This window comes from Eutrigla gurnardus (genome assembly GCF_963514095.1).
Source record: "Eutrigla gurnardus genome assembly, chromosome: 21".
NCBI classification, from domain to species: Eukaryota; Metazoa; Chordata; class Actinopteri; order Perciformes; family Triglidae; genus Eutrigla; species Eutrigla gurnardus.
This window is the reverse complement of record NC_139932.1, coordinates 19,962,008-19,983,836: the sequence shown is the minus strand read 5'-3', so window position 1 is coordinate 19,983,836 and position 21,829 is coordinate 19,962,008. Positions and strand designations below refer to the sequence as shown.

Sequence of the window (21,829 nt, the reverse complement as noted above, 5' to 3'; positions counted from 1 at the left end):
GTCCAAAGTCAGAATTATAGTAAAGCCCAAAGGTAATGTCTTTGTTTAATGTTTGTCCGGACTAAACATCGTCTTGCATAAAAAAAGTAAACCTGCTTTGCTACACTGCTGCCAAAAGGGCAATCTTTTCTCATATGTGAATGATCATTTTTAATTCCTCTGGATTTGCAAAGGTTATTATATCATTATATTGCACAAGGCAACATTTAATATTATCACACTGCAGCTTTGTTGGCCTTAAAGATAAAGTAAAGTGTACAGAGAAGCGAGTGAGAGTTCCGTCGAGATAAAACTGGGCTTGGTCGAAGGTTACCGATGTTTTGCTGTAATGCACTTTTCAAACTGTCTTTGAAAACAAATAGTTTGACATTTGAGAATTATACTTGCCAAGAGTTAGATCGAAGATGCTCTTCACACGTTTTGGTATAAGCCCTATGTTGTGGCACTATGTAGAGTTTTTATTTTAGTGTCCGTCCTCGTAACAGGAAAGCACAGATTTTTCTCCCGAAGGTGCATTTCCCTCCGATGACGGAGAGCTCGTTTGGCACAATGCACCATTGTGTACGAGTGCGGCGCTGATCCTCGGTATGTACTGTTTGACATTTGTGGCATTCCCGCCGAGTTCTACCCCGATTATCCTTATCATTGGGAGACAGACTGATGGGCGGAAGATAAGGCCCTCACAGCCTTTTAAGCCAGGCACAACGCCGCTATAAAGACAAATGCGCCCCACAATTCAGACATCCCTGAGGAGACTATTAGATGGTCAGAGATTCTGCATGATAAATGGATCTGGAAAAGCAAAATGGCAGCATATTGTCTCGGGTTTGAATAGTTTTCTGCTTGGGGAATGCTGACGAAAACATCCGGTTGGCACTGTTATACAGTATGTTATACAACGGTCCGTTAGGCTCGCAATGTATTTATAAGCAGACCGATATCTTTCTGGCTGAAGCATTTTGATTGGCACTGACTTTTACAGTATAACGATTTCTGTTTTTGCCATCAGGGGCAGTGCAAACAAACGTAACACAAAACTGTGGTGCAACATTAACATTCACTTGTGTGTCACCTTAATACTCCTCTCCTGCTCTCTTTTTTTTAGCTCCTTTTTGGTCTCCACCAACCCCTGAGCAAAATATCTGGCTCTTAAGCTGCTATTTATTCCACTCTGCTAGCTAGTTGCTGACTGTGTTGCTCTGCCATTTTGTGCTGGGCAGGTAGCATACAGTGGGTTTATTGGTGGCTTGTCATATGGTCATTATACTCATGAGAGCTGTTAGACTCAACCAAAACATTGTGGACTATAAAAACCAAAACAAGAGCTGAAAGATGTTAATATGTGCTGCAGAGCTGAGGGAAATAAGCCTCTGTGGGCTCATAGAGAGCAACCACTTTCACAAACACGTAATTAGTTATTAGTAGTAATTAAATATCAAAAGATTGATTGTAGCAGCTTGAAGTGTTTTAATGTTTTCAAGGCCTGTTACAGTTCCCTAAGAATGTCATACATTCACCAAGCTCAATTATTACGTGTCACTTTCATAATTAATTAAATTATTATGTGAAATAAGTCCAATTTTTGGAGTCACAAGACATTGGAGTCAAACTTTGAGTGACATGATGTTACCCTTTTCACAGGTTTATTTAACGGGACACTTCTGTACCCCTCTTGCTCAATGTACTACTGAAGTGTTATGAGTGGGCTCATGATTCCACGTGGATCCATTCCCTCCTCATGTCGCAATCTACAACCCTGCCATCCCTCCCTATCACTGCCTGTTATCAGCCCTTTATTGCACTGCCGATAACCCATTCAAAGGGCGCATTAGCATATCGCCCACGGAGTGATGACTGCGGGGCCCGAGCGATTCGGATCGTAAAGCATAAATGCGCCGCTTAAGTGTAATCCACGACCCGCGGGGAGCCCTGATTCGGCATAACGAGTCCGAGTGAGGAGACAGAAAAACAAAGTTAATGGGTGACAAACCTCAGTAATGCTCTGACGCTATAGGCCACTGGCTCCATTAACCGTAACCCGGTGAACGCCGTCCTACCGAGCCGACTGTCTCCTGCACCTGGCCTTTCGGTGGTAATGAGGAAGCACAAAGTAGAGGAGGGAAAACGTCCAACAGAACGGCTTGTAGTGGATGAAAACAAGGGTTAAGAGGCTGTCATCACTAAAGCGCATCTACACATAAACAATTTAAAGATGTAACCTTGGACTCTTGATTGCTATGATGGCCGTTTTTAAATATATTTTCTGAGATTTTAGTCGCAGTCCTAATTACCTGCATTCAATTCAAGTTTTTTCTGATTGCTCCTCTTGAACGCAGCTTTACATTACATTCAAGGATGATCGTACAGGTGTATTTAAATCCGATGCATAAGCGTTTAGCACAACTCATGAAACATCACGTTAATCTATTTATCAGGATCTTGTGTTTCACACAAAACTGTTGAGTCTGGTTTTGGTTCTGGAGCCTCAATAAACAGCTTCATCCAGTATAAATAGCAGAGCCTTTGGTGTGTTGCCACCGCGGCTGAGTGCAGCAGTGGGGAGGAACAGCTGTAGTCGCTCTGTCGCCGAGACCAGATCGCTTCCTCAGTCCTCCTGCCAGTCCCGTCCCCGCTGTCTAACATAAGCAACACTTGAGGACTCTGAGCCTGTTTGAGGGCCTGGTTGTAATTTCACCCTTCATCCTGCCGCCCTTCACTTCCTGCTGTGTGTTTACCTGCGCATATGGTCACGTGTGATGCACACACTTATTTAACAATATATGCCTGAAACAAAAATGTAATTTCTTTGTATTTTAATATCAAAATTCAATGTTTTATTGTTCCTGGAGAACACAGTATTACACATTCTTATATCAGCCAGCATCAACCGATAATATTATGACATCCATCCATCATCAATCAAATTGATCGATCATTATTTAACAGCTTACAGTGAGACAATTGCTAGCATGCAATATTTTTAAAAAGTGCAATGAATGACAGGAATCTGAAACACGCACCATTACACAATACCTGAATCTGAACATATTAATAGGTGCTGTCAAAGTGACTTTCCTGTGTTAATGTGAAATGTGGGCTGCTTTAAATAAGGCCTCCAGGTGCCTGATGGGTCGCTTGGCCCTGCTCCCAGAACAGTTTGCAAAGGAAGGATTAGGCTGTGTTAATTGGATAGATGGTCCAAAAAGATTAGGTGCACGATGGGAGCGATTCCTCACCCCATCATCCCGACGCGGTCGCTGAATAACGGAGCAGCCGACCGTAAACACGAGGCCCAGATGCAGTGTGTTAATGTGCTGACGGAGCTGTCGGCCCGGGTGGAGCCAGCCATCTGACCTGGAGACGTTTCATTCAAAACTCCTCCGTAACCATGCATGTTGCATCCTTAAACTATAACACCCTAAAAGTCAGTTAATGCCCTCCCAGAACCCCCTCCTCCATGCCACACTCCACTATCTGACTGTTTTCCTTTCCATGTCCGTCTTGTTGCAGGACCTTCAAGCCAGACTTCGTCCTGATTCGCCAGCACGCCTACAGCATGATCCCCGGCGAGGATTTCCGGAACCTTGTGATCGGCCTGCATTTCGGCGGCGTCGCCAGCAGCAACTCCCTCTTCTCCATCTACAACTTCTGCAGCAAGCCTTGGGTGGTAAGCGGTCTTCAACGGCTCTCCTTGCTCTATTTTAACGCACACAAAGGTGTCGTGGCTCCCCCCCGACTGATTTATTTGGGCTGTTAGAAGGAGCTGTAACACCTGTCTCTGGAGTCGGCGGAGCGAGTGGCCTCTGACACACGTTATTACTCACTGTGTGAATTCTTGGCTCTGCATGGGTTCATAATTGTAGTCCTGTGACCCAGAGCATACCTTTAAAGGAGCAAGTGTGTTCCACAAGAGAGGACACATACTTCCATAATGTGGGGAAAGAATGCACTTCTCCATGTAAAAAACATACCATATACTTTTGGATAGCCACAATTTTATATTTAAGGCGTAAGGACAAAAGAACACACTTAAAATATTGGATTGTAAAAGAGGTAGAGAGACGTCACCCAGTGTAGCAGGAAATGCATCTGTAATTTCAAGCTGACCTCACTGTTGTGTTAACCCACAGCTGGATGTGACAAGTTAGAAGCCATTAAGTGAAGTAGGTAAGGCAGAAAGGAAAGTTACAACAGGAGGTGTTTAGAGTCGTGTCTGACTGGGTCACATGTTCTAAGCATCCCAGAATGCCGTTCTGAGCGATGTTCTGTGAACACAGGTGTGATTTCTGTCCTATCCTCCACTGCTCAAATAATGACAGCTTGTCTTGTTGATTTCTGCTCGCAGTTTTCTCAGATGATTAAGCTCTACCACTCCCTCGGTCCGGAGAAATTCCCCCTGAATGAACAAACCTTCTATCCCAACCACACGCAGATGGTGAGTGCCTCACAGATATTATTCTTTATTAACATAAGACAGACAACACACACACACACAAAATCACCATAGAGCTCCTGTGGCGCATTTTTCATTAAATCTTTATTATAAAAATATAAAACACAGAAATTAAGTCAACATTTCTATAACCCCTACAAGGAAACCCCCTCCCCCCTCCCACACACACACACACACACACTTCGGGAATCAGTGTTTCCACACAGACTGTACACAGCTTCCTTGATTGGATTTCTTCTTTTTTTTAAAGATCAAACTTGACCGAGTGTTTCTGTGTTAAGCGGACAGTATATTTACACAAACATGAACCACAGAAATAGTGACACAGAAACGCCACAGCTGGAGAAAAGCCTCGTCAACACGTATAAAGACAGAAAGGACATGTTTGTACAGGGAAATAAATCTCTACCGGTGGGGATTTGTTTGCTTTACACAAAGTATTTTCCCTCCAAGGTTAGTAATTAGCAACTTTTCTTGTAACTTCTTAAAAAACGAAAAGATAATCATGACTCTCTGTATGTTTCGTACTTGAAAGGGCCGAAGAATATTCCAAAAAAGCATGTGCAAAATTAAACTGGGTAGATTAACGTCACTATAATCAAATCATTTTATTGTAATGTATTTATTGCCAATATCGGCCTTCCTTCTATGATATCATCTGACTGTGGATTAAGTGTCTGGAGGTGGTTTAAATAGTGTTTTAAGATGAAGAAAACTGAGGGAAAATGCCACATTTTATTCATTTTGGAATGGAGATGAATGAATGATTTTTTTTTTAAATGCACATTTTGTGAAAAATGTGTATTCACTTTGTTGCTGGTAGACGCAAATGTATATATATCTCTCGTATGTTCAATAAATATGAAGCTAGAGCCACAAGATGGTTAGCTTAGCATAAAGAGTGTAAGTTAAGATCATCTGACATCTGAGTATTTTTCAAAATATCAAACTACTCTATTGAAAAACAACCGACTTGGTCAAACCAACAGTGCGTTAGCGATGTCGTTGTCTGTTAGTGTCCGTGATGAACGGGCTGTTACTCCCTTTGAAACAAATCTGTGTCTGTAAATGGAATGGACTGAAGGTACAGCAATGGAAAAGATAAAGGAAAACCCTAGATGGGAACAGGTGTAGAAGAATGAATTTAGTGACAATATTGTTACTTTCATTTATATTTTTATATATATATATTTATATATATATATATATATATATCAATATATATAAATATATATATATAATGTCCATTTGAAATAGTTAAATACTAAAAGATTGAATATACACTTACAAAATATCTCATTGTCTGAAACCTCTGGTTTATACTTGACTTTCATTGGATCGGTGCAGAGTACCAGTCGGGGGAACTACCATCCATCCAACCAACAAAAGTACCATAAAGTACCAAACCACTGGAGATGCAGGTCCTTCATTCTGGACTGTTGCACAGGCGTCACATGTAGTTTTGACCTGTTATAATATTTTTTTCTCCTTTTGTTTGTTGTTGTTGCAAATAATACCACATAGTTACTGTGTAATCCAATAAACATATAAATAATGTATTACAGAGGTTTCAGCTGAGTTGATAGGTTTTCTGTAGCTTATGTTATATACAGCAAAAAATAAAATATCACCGTCTCCGTTCTCGTCCCTGCGTCGGCACCGTAACGCAGACGTTTCTAGCATTTCTCTGATGTTCAACAGTGCTCAACAGAAAAGGTAAGCAGAGACACTACCATCCATAAAGACACATCTTACAGTAAAAAACTGTGAACGTAATGGATGTATACTTCACTGTAAAATAGCATAAAAAAAAAAGAGATCACCTCACGTTGGCACTCGATCTGTGTTGTTGACATATAGAGTCTAATGCTAGCGTGTGCAGTTCAGTAGCAACAATGTAACAGCTTTACATCTCAAATTTACATAGGGATCGTTTGCTGTACTTTTTCAGGGAAACTTAAGTGATTGTTTTGAGAGTCCTTGCTTTTTAAAAGGAACTTCCTCAATCCACAAACTGACTGTAATACGGGTTTAGCAGGAGGCTAACTGCAGGTTGCTAATTAACACCAATTACACTGCTTGTCGTGGAGATCCAATGGCGGTTGAGGGAAGTCTTACACTTCTTATTGGTGTCATAGTATCTGTTGATCAGCTTATTAACACCCGGCGAGACCATTTGGTGCATGCACTGTTTGATTTGTGGTTTTGGGAAAATAATAGTTCAACAGGGCGATCTGCACAACAAAAAAAAAAGGTATTTTTTTCTATCAGAAGTGCTATGAAGCAGGCACTGTAATGGATTTGTTCTCTTTTTGTTGCCCCTTTAAAGAGGCTGTCACCCAGGCCAGTGAGCTTAAAGAGTCCTGTGATACTCTAGAAGTGATCGGGATGGGACGGAGTCAGGGAGGCGACTGTGGATTTTAGGATAGGGGTGCGCTGGTGGCGGGGGGGTTTCAGGGGTCGGTGGCGTTGATGGTGGTTTTGTCGCGTGAGGTCATGCCCCTGTACCAGCTGCAGTAACCTTCCTTCTGCTGGATGCAGGCGTAGTGCCGGGACTGGTAGCCGGGATAGCCGAAGTGGGACAGCATGTCCGTCCATAGGCACTCGTTCTTGGAGGTGACGAAGCAGGGCAGGTAGTGGCAGGGCTTAATCTACAGAGACAGAAGAACAAAACTGGATATTATAGCTAGTGGAGGACTTACTTGAATAGTTAAACCTCCCTTTTTACTCTAATAACACACCTAAAGAAGAATCTCACAAATAATTTGCCACTTTGTGCAAAGGTCGAAGTAGAATTAGCTTAATGAGACATTCACATATGAAAATATTCTGGAAGAAAGGAATTCAGTCATTTAGTGCAGCCGATGAAAAGATGAGCTTTTTAAATAACTAAAGTGCAATTTGCATTTGTGTGCTTTGTGCTGGTTCATGTTAAATGAATGTCAGCCATCTTCCTCAAGCATTGATGTTTTGTTTTTTGGCAGTTTCGTAATGATTCAATTAGACTTTTACCGAGCGTCTTTCATGCGTCGCACCTCCAGGTGCTCGCAAAGAAAGCAGCTTAACGGATGAATATGCAGCATGAATTGACAGGAAGTGTCACATAACTGCTCGAAGAGGTGATGAACGGAAACGCCATGTTTGGGGACAGCAAACACCCGAGTCGTCAGCTGAGCGGGGCTGAAAGAGCCAGCGAAATCCGTTTCGACACTTAGAGGGCACGCTTCCCATTCAAAGTTTTGTTAGTCGAGCCTGCAGAGTGTGTCCTCCACGGTAACTTCCTGGTTTTTAATTATGTGTGGAATGACTTTCTAACCCGTACGACACGCTTCCTTCTTTTCTAGTGCAGTAAATCATAATTTCGAGGAATCAGGAGAGCGACAGAGTGCCTTTAATAAGTGTGATGATGTTTACGGCCTCTGCTTTCTGGCTCTCAGGGCTGAAGTCTCCGTTGATCGATGGCCATCTCCCCCCGAAGCCTCTGGGCGGCTGCCATGTACATAGCGAACACAGCATACAGGCGCGCTGGGAACAAACAGGTCTCTCTGCTAATCCACTTATACTGATAGGGGCCGATGGCGTTAGCAGATGTCCGGGACGCTGCCTGTACAGTAGGACGTTTTACGAGGCGGGTCAACAGCTGCACAGCGGCGGGCTACGAGTTGTTCGAGTCACATTAAAACTGGGAATGAAGAGCTGATCCAAGAGCTGTTATTTAAAAACTTGTTTTCTCTCCCGTTTCTGTTTCCGCTTCACATTCACGATGAATAATAGTGGAAATTTTGGCTCATGATTTAGTCTAATGCGGCACAGCTTCCATGTGACCTCGGAGGTCGTTTCAAATATGAGCGGCTGTTTTTTAATAGAAGTGGAACTGTATTAACGAGCATGAACTGGTTTGACCCGTCACATACAAAAGGTACTTCACTGTAATAATTAATAAGTGCTCAAGTGGGCTTTATTGAAGCTGTCGAGCAGAGGATTTATGTTTACTTTAACTTGTGAAATGGAGCAGCTAGCTTTAGCTCCTCCTCCTCTTGTCCCTCATCTTCCTCGTCACTGGTTTCCACTCACCCTGCAGTTGCAGCCCAGCTGGTAGCGATGGTTGATGCCTTTCTTCTGGGCCAGTGAGAGGCGCTCCCACCGCTCGTTGAAGTTGCACAGCCCTGTGTAGACCTTGCCGTCGTACACTCGTCCTGAAGAAGAAGAAGAAAGAATGTCGAGTCACATGCCGATCACTCCGTTAGTTATTTCAGTTTGGAACCAAAGTGGTGGGCGAATGCTTCTTAACTAATCTCAGCCTCCCTGGCAGTCACTTAATAAAAGTTGGCATCACGTTGCTGGCATTCTGCTATTTGTCTAATTTCATAATCCTCGGCATGTAACGTAGGATAATACAAACATACCGCTCAAGCAGTCCAACTCGTGGATGTATGGTAAGACGATCCCACGCAGTAAGCCCATACTAAACCAACACCCCTATTTCTGAATATCAGAAGGTCAGCAGACGTCTATTTATAGCGCCGGACCGTTTGCGGCTTACCAACTTCTGAGACAGGTGCACCGCGGCGACCCGCGAGCGCTCAGGAACATCATGATTTGTCACCATATGTCTCCTTCACCGTGTTGTCACCACGCGGGAATTTGACAGCTCACAAATATGTGCTTCTTCGACCCCCCCACCCCAAACCTCCCACTCTACCCGCATCCCCGCCGCACTGGGATTACTGGAGTCACTCGCAGGCTTATTACACGGTGTTGAGTGTGTGACATGCTCCTCAAATACTAATCAGGGCCGGAGCACTCGAGGCTCAATCAAAGGAGAGCCAAGCAGCTTCTCTCACAGGCCCTGGTGCCTATTGCACCTAACACAGGCTTGATCATATGCAGGAACTTAATATAGACATCTTGAGAGCAGCGAAGGATGTCAGTGATGTCACCCGCACCAGGACTGGGTAAACATAGCCGTTGCTGCTATGGCAACGCCGGTTTGTTCGCTTTGCACTGTGGGGTGCTGTTACAGTATTTACAGGTCGGGATTTAGCGACAGTTATGTACGCCAAGTACCGCAGGGTCCAAAGTAAACTGCACCTCCGTTGGAAATAGCAACTCATAAAAAGCTTGTGCTGGAAAACACCAGTCGCTTCCTGCTAGCTGTTAATTATACGTTTAGAGACAGAGAAAACTGCTTTCTGCTGTTTCTGGCCTGAGAAGTTGAGTTTTGTTTCTTTTAAAGGGCCCTGCTTGCACAGTGGCAAATGGTAGGGTATAAATAGTGGGAACGTTTGTGTCACAGGACAAACGAAGAAGTCCTTGGGGAGGGAGATCGGGAATACCAGATTAAACAAATCAATTTCATAGATGCTTATTTTCAAATATCCCAAAGGCATTTCTTTAGTAACCATTTAATCTTGCATTAATACAGAGGCATTACATGTCTCTATAGTACACACAAACATGCAGGTATTTAGTTTAGATTCATTCTTCACCGTGGCAACACATCCCCTGTAAAATATTTCAAACTTTAGATGAACTCATTAAGCTTGCGCAGAGCTTCTGACCAGTCTTCAGTGAATCGGACTTCCTTAGGCGTCTTCCTACTTTGCCCACATGATGACACCCGAGAACGCTCCATTCACTCAAGGAGGTCGAGGGATTGGGTTTGAACGTTCCCAGCATAGTGAATGTTGAGTTTAAAATATTTTACCAGACGTGAAATGTTACCGGGCAGTTTGACAAGCTTAATTAAATCACTCCAATTATTTAGTATGCCAGTTTCATACAGTTGGGAAAGACAGATTAAAAAAAATAACATGTGCTATTCTGACTTTTGGTCCCAAGCTGCAAAAACATTGACTCCCACACTTCCCGCAATGCAATTATAACATCTTTACTCAAAACCCTCCCTGCCAATGTTGACCTTCTGGATAAAAAAACATGTGAGCTTACCTGTGATCAAGTACTGGTACTTGTTGATGTCAAACTTCACACCGCACAAGCTTTCTGAGGCGTCGGTGTAAATGTGCTGCACGTGCTGCACTTTCTCGAACCCTTTGTACATCTGCAAGACACGAGAAAACGATACGGTCGTCAAAGCCAGAATAAACAGCGCAAAGTTGTGCCCTTCGGCCTGTTACTACACCTCTTCACATAAATAATCAGGAATGAAAACAGTACGCCGGCTTTATCAGATGACATTCCTTCAGGAAGAGAAGGAGTATAAGGCTCTGCCCTTAACTAAATCACAGATAACATGATTATGTTGTGTAATGTCCTTCGACTTTTATGCTGTTTTGCCAAGGGCATTGCTAAATTAGCCTGGACTTCAGCTCCTTCTATTCATCTGGGGCATGCAGAGCCAACAGCCAGTGTTTGCCCTGAGAACTGTTGGGTTTTTCTTTCGTGTAATTTATTTTGTCTGGGAACAACAGGAAATCCTTGTTTAGATGCATCGCTTCCAGAAAACAGGACAAACTGTTACTTAAGCCTGAAACCGTGGAGGTTTGGGGAAAGCCAAAGACATTTGTCTCATATTTGTTGAAATTTGGAGGGAATCGCCTTCTGTTATAGCCCACAAGGAAAACCACTGTTTGCAGTATAAAACCGGCAGACTGTAACACAAATACATAACCCAAGAGGTGCAAAGGTCGCCTTTAATTCCAGTGGATAATCCTCACAGTGACGATTGGTGTGCTTCACGAACAAGAGGCCACTTAATGCTTTTGTACAAACTGGGATTGTACTGATGCGGTGCATGACTCTGTTGAAATGTTTACACTCGGAGCGAGGAGTTTGGTTGAGCTGTAATGCCTGTAAGCCCGCTAATCCTCCGGCCTGGCTCCTGTCTGAGCAGCAGGCCCATGTCAGCATCTGTCAGAAATATGCAGCGTTATGTAAGAATATAGAGGAAGTGAGGAGCAGGCTTTCGGGCTGAATATCCCAAACTGCGTTTCAGCTGTCACACGGCGGCCGAGGGGAGGATAGCCAGTCAGCGTATGACGTTATAAGAGTATTCTTAAATGAGAGAAAAATACACTTTAGCTGCAACGGCCTCATGATTACAATCGTGGGTTATATATAGCAGAGAATTTGTCACGTCATGACATTGATACCCCTCTCATATACAAGTATTGAGCCAGGGGGCAATTAGCTTAGCTTAGCTAAAGACTTGAAGCAGGGCGAAACAGCTGGCCACTCTATCGATCAATCAAGTAGCATCTTGTTTGTCTAACGTGTCAGTTCATGAGCTTTAGATGGGCTGGTAGGATTTTTCTCACTTTTAACAAAGCCAGACTAGCTAGTCTTTACACTAAGCTAGGCTAACCGTGCTAGGCTAACTCACTTTATATATTTAGCTCACCGCCACAAAACCAGTATCAATCTTCTCGTGTATTCTCTCCACAAGCGGGTGTGTAAATGTAATTTTGCTAAATGTCTGACTCTTCTTTGAGATTTGGTGTCTTGCTCAGCAGCACTTAAGCAGTGAATTGATGCTCTCACCTTCATTTGCTTGACTGTGTAGCGCAGAGTTCCAAAAGGTCCGTCTCTCAGGAGCTTCTTGCCCACGACTTTAGCCCGAATCACTGCCAAGAGAGGAGACGGACGTCAGCACAGAAATGATTTTTTTTTTTACAAACTGTCACATTCCTCCAACATAAAACTATGAGCTCTCCTATCCAATTCATCAAATAACACTGTGCCTCGGCCAGTAGGAGGCATTCGCAAACCCATTATGAATACCATTTCAGGACCGGTTGGCACCCAAGTTAATCCGTTTATCCGATTTTCTGCATTGCTGCCGTTTGCCAAGAAAGGCCAATGGGAAAAACACTACAGGGACTCTTGAGTTTGATACAGTAATTAGAGGAAAAGAGGCCATGTACCGAGTCTCCATTCTCACTGCAAAGATTTGTTTTGGATTTTCTGTTCTATTATTCAGATCCGAATTGGCACAATGTGACTCCAATCAGCTTTTTGCTGGTTAAAAACACCGGAGTCATATGAGGGGTGGAGGGGGAGTGCAGAGTGTGTCTCCTGTTTCCTTCTATATTGGGATCAGGGCTTGGAAAAAAAGATCTTATCTATGTGCAGGACCCCCATGTAAATGTCTGCGAGGCGAAAACGCCCAGTGGTGACTTTGATTTGCTTGCTTTCGCTCCTGCTGGAGTAAGGGGGGCTTATTGTGGGAGTGTAGAATTGAGTGATGATTTGAGCCGGTGAATAGAGTCTAACCAGAGCTGCGGGTCCTGCATAAAGCACTCACTCCTCCTGTGAAGTCCACCTGCTGCCTACAGCCGGCCGGCCACAGACATAACTAACACTGCCCATGTTTGTTATCTTCTCCCATAGAAATTCCTTAACACATTCTTCAGAGGGTCGCATTCCCCACAAAAGAAGAAAAAAAAGAGAGAGAAGCATTTCATGAAGAAAAGAAATGAGGCATGTTCTGCTCTGTCTGTTTGTCTAACTGTCCTACTTCCAGGGCAAATGGAAATGGGGATAAAAATATAACTCAAACAGGAAGCAGTTATGGCACGGCCACCTCGAAAAATGGTGACCTCAAATTTATTTTGGACATGAAGACCCCAGTTTGAACCGAGTGGTTATTCAAACAACCTAAAAATAACTTATTTTGAGCCAGTATGAACTAATCAAAGAGGGATGTGGCAACCCAGCAGATAACCAATAGAAATACAGTGTGTTCTATTTTAACATATTTTGGTGTATTTGAGGATAAAAGCATGAAAGTACAAAAGCTCCATTATTTGACGGTTCAGATGAGGTTTCAGGGTTAAATGAAAGTGCTTACATGTTGATGTTTAGCAGGTAATGTTCACCATGGTCACCATTATTATTACAAGCTAGTTAGTTCCAAGTATATTTGAGTTTTGCACAATGGATGAGTGGCTAGAAGTTCACCAAAGCAATTGCAATTCATCCTCTGGAGACCACGAATGGCTGTATGAAATCCAATGAATATTTTATTGCTCCGTTTAGCTGAAAAAATAAAAAGTAAACTCATGGTGGCGCTATATATAAAGTCGGGATCATAAGGATCCATCCCCTGGGGACCATGAATGTCTGTACTACATTTAATAGCAATCCATCTGGTAGTTTTTCACACATTTTAGTGTGGATCAAAGTGGTGGAGCGACCCAACGGACATCTATCAGTAGAGCTACACCTATATAATATATGTGAGTATAGTAATAATAGGTTAGACTGTCACTCTCATGAGTTATAAAGGCACCGAGCATACAGCTGATTGTTTTCCACCTGTCGACTGTCTGATAGTCTGACTTAACAAGAAATCACACAACAAAAGGTTTCAGAGCCTTTGGTTTGTAATGTACGGCCCCCCTGCCTGCCCTTCGCTTTCTGACCTTTCACAATAACTTTCCTGGGAACATTTGAACCATTAATCTGTCAACTGGTTTGATGTGGACCGAGAGCTCCATTGCCTCTCTGCTAAATGTACCCAAATGCAGTTTGACAGACGTTTGCCGCCGCAATTACAGAGGAAACGGGCCACAATTACGCAGGAATGTGCAGATATAACAGGATACTTTTGCTTCTGTTGAATACACCGCCACTGTGATCACCCCAAAAAGCTAGCTTCCTCCTTCAGCTCTGACCTCAGAAGCAACCCCTCGGGAGAAAACGAGCGCTGGTGTTTGAAGGGCTCCAGGTCAGCTGCTTTTAACCGAAGCACGTCCAGATAGGTCCCCTCTTGTTGGACGGGAGCCACTAATTGGCCGGTGATGGTGCCATCACCCAGAGGAATGTGTGAAGGGCCTCAGCTGCTCCGGGGACAGAGCATTTGTGTCATTCCCCTGCAGTGACCCATTCACCTCCTCTCAATTCAGCACTTATATTTACCTACGACCACTACGTTCCCGTGTTGATTTAACCCACTTGCATGATGGGATACCACATCATGCCGGTTCCACTGGAAACTATGGACGTACTGTGTAGATAAAAGTTTCTACAGTCTAATCTCTTCTTTTCGTACCACTTGTACAAGTACATATGTCTGTGTGTACAGTACCTCAAAAGGATATATATTCACTTTCAGCTGTTAGTGAGCTCGCACGGACTCCCCTCCCCTTCAGAGGTGATAATCTGACTGAAATGTGTGATATCTTCCTGAAACATTGCTTAGTTTTATACTTCTGTGAATAAGTATGCTAACTTAGAAACGTGTACATTATATTAATTATAGTTTTATACAGATTAACTACTTGATTTTGTAATATAAAGAGTCTCTCTCCCTCTTTTTTTGCTAAACATGAGGAATTACAGGCCAGGGCCAGTGACGCACAAGTATTCATGTTCTGCAGAGGATCTGACACACATTCTCAAGAGTGGGAGGCTTTTCATGGTAAGAGAGGTAACCGGGGTCTGACAAACAAAAAAAAGGATGTGAATCCATTTTTCAGTCAGTATCTCTTGCCGAAAGCAGGGGATTACACAAGCGTGAATGCAAATGCAAACCTAAAGGTGAGCATGTAATTTAGTCAACATTTATATCAGCCTACGTACAACGTGGCAAACGAGAATAAGGTTACTCATTTGTGTTTGTGTGTGTGTGTGTGTGTGTGTGTGTGTGTGTGTGTGTGTGTGTGTGTGTGTGTGTGTGTGTGTGTGTGTGTGTGTGTGTGTGTGAGGCAGAGAGAGAAATAAAGAAAGCGAGGCGCAGGGCGGGTGACGGTTTTAGTATGCAGAAAGTGGTCCAAGTTTGAGGAGGCGAGTGGGAGGAAGAGGAATTCTCAAGACGACACACTACCACGCTCGAAAATAAACAGTGAAACTGAATCTGCCGAAGCGCCGCAGCATAACAACCCTGTAACGTCCACTTGCTGCTTGGCAAAATGCAAAGGCCGCCTGTGAAGTAGGAGCTTTTAATCGCTGTCTCAGATACCTGATGACTTTCAACAAGGCGACAAATGTTGGAGTGAGCCGTGGGGAGTCTTCAAGCAAACGTGCGATGCCAGCTGAACTCAAAGAAACCATAGCTGAAGTAAGGTTTGCCAAATGATTTCTTCACAAAGAAGCCTCGTCTTCAAATTAGCGAGTACCTGTGAGAGCATTGAAGCCTTGATAGCCGGCCGGCTCTTATCTTGGCATGCCTCGCTACCTCGCTACCTGCTTTCCATATCTCTCTCACCTGCCGTGTTTCTTTCTCACTGGCTGCCTCTCACCTTGTTCTTTGTAAACTCGTTGGTCACATGATCACCTCTCTATAAACTCCTGCTTGTAGTTGGATCTCTGCTTGAATTATCTACTTTAATGCTCTCATTCATAAAAGTCTGACTTTTTGTTTTGACAGTTGCAGGCCACACTGCTGATTTGTTGCAGAGGTTGAAATGACCCAATGCTCTCTTTTAAATCTTTGGTTTGTGATGCAATAGTCATTGTATCGTGAGTGCTGGGCTGATGTCCATCGCCCACCATCCCCCCCTCCTGTTTACAACGAGAGAGGGGAGGGACGGACTGGACATTTGTACGGGATCCAGAACCTCTGACATCTCGCCGTATTTCAGCTCGCTTTTGGGAAAACTACAGATATCTGATCCAAGTTTACATAATGCATCTCATAACAGGAGTCCTGGCTTCACTTAGGTTATCATCTGTCACCTGTTGACCTGCAGATGAAGGGGGGGTAGTGATTTAACTAAACGCTGCTCATTAGCAGAAGGAGGGTGTACTGGTACCAGGAGAGCGTTGTCACAAAGCCCCGGGCCATGCATCCCTCTAAACCTAAACTCTGTAGCACAAAGCTGCTCTATGCTGCACGAAATACCCGGGAGCAGGGCGGGATCCATTTCTCTCAAAGTCCTGATCCTCAATCCCAAACCCAGTGCAAACACATATCACGCTAATCCTTCAGCAACTGACCTGGTTCGCTGTGGAAAGCATGTAAAGGTTTGCTCTGTCACCCCTGGTGCTTGGGAACTAGCGTCCTTTACGGAGCGATATTAAATCTCAGGGTCAAAGTTTACTGCCGGGCCTCTAATCTTGCTATCGGAGGGGCTTTGGAAAAACAAGCGCTGCTCATTTCCCCCTAGTGAATGAGCTGCTTTAACCCAGCGGCCTCACAGCAGCCAACTAGGGCTCTGCACAAGCAAGCAGCCGGGTCACTGCAGGTATGTCAGCAGGCAGAACTGACAGGACCAGTGATCAGAACAGACATGGCTGGACAAAACACCCACTGGAGGATTCCCTACTTCTTTCTATACAGACTCAGTTTTATTAGCAACGTAGCTAAGAAAAGTAGCCCAATTGCATTCTATGTCTCTCAAACATACCCCCACCAAAATGAGGGGAAGCCACACACACACACACAATTAAACTCTTTTAAATATGTCAATATAAATTTATATTGGAGAGACAGACTCCAATAACCCAAGTGCCAACCCTTTAAACTAATTGTGATTCATCCAGCGGAGTGCCTGCGGGTGATTATGAGTCGGGGCCAAGAAAACAAGGGCTTTGAACTCAACTACGGGTCTTAAAATTGGGAAGATTCAGGCTTGTCGCCTTTGATGTCGACGGTGAGAATTACAGGGTTTCTCCCTCGCCGCATTAGTATTTCAACCCCGTACTTTTTTTTGTTTTCCACGCCTCTTGTGTTGTAACCAGGCTCGGTGACAGCCGGAGCTCAGGTTTTAGGTTAAAGTACCCTTTATCAGGGGTATGGTCTTAATTTGAGTTGCTACGGCCGAAACTAAAATGATGCAGTGAGTGAAGCGAGGCTCAGATCTGGGGGTGACGTTACTCTCTAAGGAAGTTGGGGTGGGAAAAAGTACATTTGACCCAGCTTAATGACTGTTACTAGCTGTGACCTCTGCATCCAGCCGGTGTTGAGAGAGCGGCCGCGAGCATTCAAAGCAAATCTCGAGCTAAGCTGGGACCTTGGAAATGGGATTTGCAGGGCTCACGACTGATCACTGCACCCATTGAAGTCAGTCCCAGATTCCCAGTGGATGCCCATCACCATGTGCTCTCTGAATCATCTCTTAAAAAGTGGAGTCCTCAGAAGGCTAGTAGGCTAAACCTGCACCCTGCAGAGGATTCAACAAAGCACCGTGAGTTCCCCTCCACGTCACAAAGTACACAGATCTCTGAATTTGGGGGGGCTGCCTTTGTAGAAGCCTTTGGAAGAGGAAAGCCTTGTATATATTAAGTATGAAGTGTTATATTGAGTAAATAGGACATTGCTCATTTTAAAGGCACTAAGTGTTTAGTTAGATGAGAAGATTGAAACCAAGAATATTGTATTTTTTTTGTTTACTAAAACCAAAATGTAAAATCTCGAGTATATTCATATTCAACTTACAGACATGACAGTGTGCAATGTGCAAATAATATAATAAAATAAGACAAAATAGTCATAGAGCATCAATAATACGTTTGTAATGTATAATTCTCACCTCTACTGGTGACCAGTAGTAAGTGCAATATCATTAAAAGTGACGCGTGTGTGTGTGTGTGTGTGTGTGTGTGTGTGTGTGTGTGTGTGTGTGTGTGTGTGTGTGTGTGTGTGTGTGTGTGTGTGTGTGTGTGTGTGTGTGTGTGTGTGTGTTGCTGCAGAAACCAGGACTTCCCTTGTGAGTCGACACTAGGCGAACACATGGGCGACACACATGGCTGCAGCGTGTGTGTTCTCGGTTCAGACTTAGAGGTTATTGTTCGATTCGAGTGTCGAGGTTTTAGAGAGCGTCATGATGATGTCACGCTTTTAGGTCAAATGATATTGAGGCAAAAATATCAGCTGCACTCAGAAAAAGACTGTCAGCTCAATGCCTTGGCGAACGTCAAGTGACAGAAACCAACGTCTTCTTCCCCCCTTTTGAAATCAGCTGTTCCCGTTTGACATATTTGCAAATTCTCGACCCAAAAACCACCACTCTCTCCCTCCTCCAGGGCAGATCGGATAATCCCAGAGCCTTTACCAGCGTTATCTAAAAAACAGAGGCCCGGGTTGGACTGGTGCTCCAGATCCCAAGTTGATATTATTCTGTGGAGTCAGAGGAAGCATAACCCGGGCAGTAAACCCCCCAACCCCCCTTACTGTTTGTGTACCAGAGGCTGGGCATATCTGAGTTACAACGGCCCGCCTCACAGGAATACCAGAGTGTGCAGACAAATAAGCAAACCTCTACTCAACTGGTGGTAACTCACTCACACTCACACTCTCTCACACACACACACACACACACACACACACACACACACACACACACACACACACACACACACACACACACACTTAAGCTTTAAGCCTCGCAAACATGCCGGCAGCTTTGAAAATATATACACAAAATGCATGGAAACCTCTGGGAACACTTTCACAAGCATCGCTGGCCTCCTTCACTCACCACAAAGTTTATTATATTATGTTCCAATTACATATTAAAAACAAAAACCTCTTTCTAAAATGTAGGAGAGAGCTATAAAACATTATAATAGTGTTCTGATAATATCACAGGTATTTCGTTTAAAGTCAGATCCTATTAAGTTGCAGTATTCAGCTGTAAATACGCTTTAATAACGTGCATCCACTAAACTGCTGATCGCAGGTCAGACTTTTGCAGCACTTTTATGTCAACATCTGTTCTTAGTTGAAATAACAAACACGTGCAGCTCGTACTCGGGGGTCGACGCAGTCACATACCTATGTCGGAGTTGCAGAAGGCGTCCTGCGGGTGCGACAGAGCGCACGAGCAGCCTTCCGTCAGCTGGTGAACCTGCAGGCTGCTGAACACCAGCAGCAGGCTGATCAGGTGCCGGTACGCTGAATGCATTTCTCCAAACTTTTCACGCTTCCTCTGTGCTGCTGGAATAAAGTGTAACGGAGTCCGTCCGAGATCCGCGGAGGCTTGTGCGTAATGTCCGAGTCTCTCTGCTACTGCGTGCTTCTCGCCTTGCTCGAGCGTTTTCCCCCTTGCTGATCCCGGAGCGGCGCTCAGCCGTACATATAGCGCGCCGGGGCGCTCGCTCACGCCCCCTTTCCACCTCTGCAGCTCGCGGGCGGGGCGGCCAATCAGCTGCCGGTGATGCCATTAGGAATCACAGACACCAGACGCGATGACATACTGGAACTTTACTCCGCTTCGTCTTATTTTCCCAGACTGACCAGAAAAAAAAGAAAAAAGGTGTACAGAAAAATAAAATACTAAAAGATGTTTATGCATATTTGGACTTAAAAGATGGAAACATTGGCTGGGAAAGTTATTTCTTCCCATGCTGCAGTTTAAATAACCAAATAATATGCATTATGTCATAAGAATGACATCAACTTAACTTAAATATATATTAAATATCATATGTCAGATTTTTCATTATAGAGCAATCAGACAAATATCAATTTGATTTATTGTTTGGACCATGAAATGCTGGAAAAGTCACATTTTCATTCCAAAGTGTACAATTTACTGTCTCATAAAACACGATTTAAAATGCAGGCATTTTAATTAAGTTGACTTAAATGATTATTTGATTATTAAATGTGTCTGTTGTTGATCATCTAATTGGTTAATTGACTAATCCTGTCAGCCCTAACATATGTTTCCTTCTAACTCAATGCAAAGTAAAAACAATATATATATATATATATATATATATATATATATATATATATATAATTTATTTTGTATTTTCTTAACAGAATCTTCCTTTTTCTCACCTTTCACCAGAGTCTCACTTAGTCATCCTTGCCAGCCCCTCACGCCCCCTCAATTAGTGATACTTTCAGTGTATTGAATACAGGGTGCAGCCAGATTCCTTCAGTTTGCTGCAATCAGAGGCAACAGATGGATGTTTGTCTCTAAACCGTTGGAAACAATAGCTGTGAAGAAAAAACGAAGGCTCCAGTTTTGTTTTAAAGCAGCTTTTGTTCAATTTGTTTTATATCAAATGAATCTTCAAAGACATTCAGCCTAAAGTGAAGACATTTCACTGTTGCCTAGTCCGATTTTATTCTGAAATGGATTACTTTCAAGACAAGATCAGTCAAATTAGCCAATTAAACCGTCTTTTCTCTCCTGCCCGACCTTGATCGTCGAGCTGCATTATCGCTGCAGGGGCTTATCTGCAGAGACTGAGGGAGCTAAGTTAAGGGTTGACGCTACTCACGGTTATATAACCAAGCTAGAAATAATCAGGTAGGGGAACTCTGACCCTTAATGTGCCTTCATCGACAGTTACCTCAGTTTAAAGAACCCACATGGTCGGATATAACCTTACCGATAAGCTTGTGCTTCCAATTTCAGTTTTAACAGCGAGTTTGATTTTAAAACAGTAGGAGAAGATGGCGATATTAAGGAATTTATTTGCCACAGTTTTGTCCTTTCCTTCCAAAACGAAATATTAACTTGAGCTCATGATGAAACAAACAGGATATACTGTTTTAGACTAGAATAATACACAGGAAGTGTTCCATTCACCCTTCACCCATGAGTGTGACTCATCAAGAATTCATCATCCACTATTTTTTTTCACTACTGTATATACTTTCACTATTAGCCAGAAAATAATCAGATGTTTGTTCAGCGGTGCGTTCAGGTACAGTGCATCAACACATTTCTGGCTTCAGTTAGAAACAACAGTAACATTTACCGTCGGTGGAAATTCACAATCATGGTATTTTATCAGAGTACCAGAGCTGGAGTCGGCCTGCTTAGCTGCCGTTAACCATTAATAATGTCCGGTCAGATATTATTTCAGCCTCCCACCTGAAGTCTGAACCAACAGAGTTGTGACATTCCTTAGTTAGACGCTGGATCGGCATGCGTGGCAGGTGGATTTACATTCTTCTCTTAATTCCCTGAAGGGGCGATGAAAGCAGAACGGTCCAGGCTCACAGGAAGTCGCAGGAAGGCTCAGAAGAGGAGTGATTCACTTGGCAGTGTTGCATATGACCTCACTCGTACATAAAGAAGTAAAACAGCCCTGCATTCCTCACATATATCCTAAAGATAACAATTTGAAGAAGGCCAAGAGAAGGAATCAGACCTAATATGGGTTTGTTAGATTTTAAAGGGAGGTCATTATTAGCATACAATGTGAGCCTCGGTGACTAAGCTCAGTAATGCTCTGTTGTGCTGATAATTCGCCTTTTTGCGGTTTGATGGAGGAATGATATCACTGCTTATCTTGGACCTACAGCTGTGAGCTTCATGTCTTTTTCACTCACAGATGTATGTCAGTCATCTGCAGACTCGCCTGTCATACAGAGCTTTACAGGAACATGAACTCGCACCACCGTCTGTCTGTTTATTCTCCGTAATCTGAACAGAAACAACAAGATTGACCTCGTCCTCTGTTTTCTTCTTGAGAAGTAGAACGAGTATGAAAAGATGACGCGTGATGTGT

General features: G+C 43.5%; 2 protein-coding genes across 3 annotated transcripts in view; one reads left to right on the top strand and one right to left on the bottom strand.

Annotated features, from left to right (window-relative positions):
• syn3 (synapsin III) overlaps positions 1–21,829 on the top strand; it is a 72,072-nt gene that overhangs the window by 27,761 nt on the left and 22,482 nt on the right. For both annotated transcript variants that reach the window (XM_084039255.1, XM_084039256.1), the window contains exons 5-6: positions 3,511–3,667; positions 4,346–4,435. In XM_084039255.1, the coding sequence (XP_083895381.1) occupies positions 3,511–3,667; positions 4,346–4,435 (247 nt within the window). The remainder of the gene's footprint in view (positions 1–3,510; positions 3,668–4,345; positions 4,436–21,829) is intronic.
• Positions 4,519–19,398, bottom strand: LOC311032466 (metalloproteinase inhibitor 3). Its single transcript, XM_084039263.1, has 5 exons — positions 19,131–19,398; positions 11,954–12,036; positions 10,403–10,514; positions 8,528–8,649; positions 4,519–7,104 (listed from the first exon to the last, which is right to left on the bottom strand). Exons 1-5 carry the CDS (start codon positions 19,258–19,260, stop codon positions 6,907–6,909), a joined length of 645 nt encoding a protein of 214 aa, XP_083895389.1. The 5' UTR covers positions 19,261–19,398; the 3' UTR covers positions 4,519–6,906.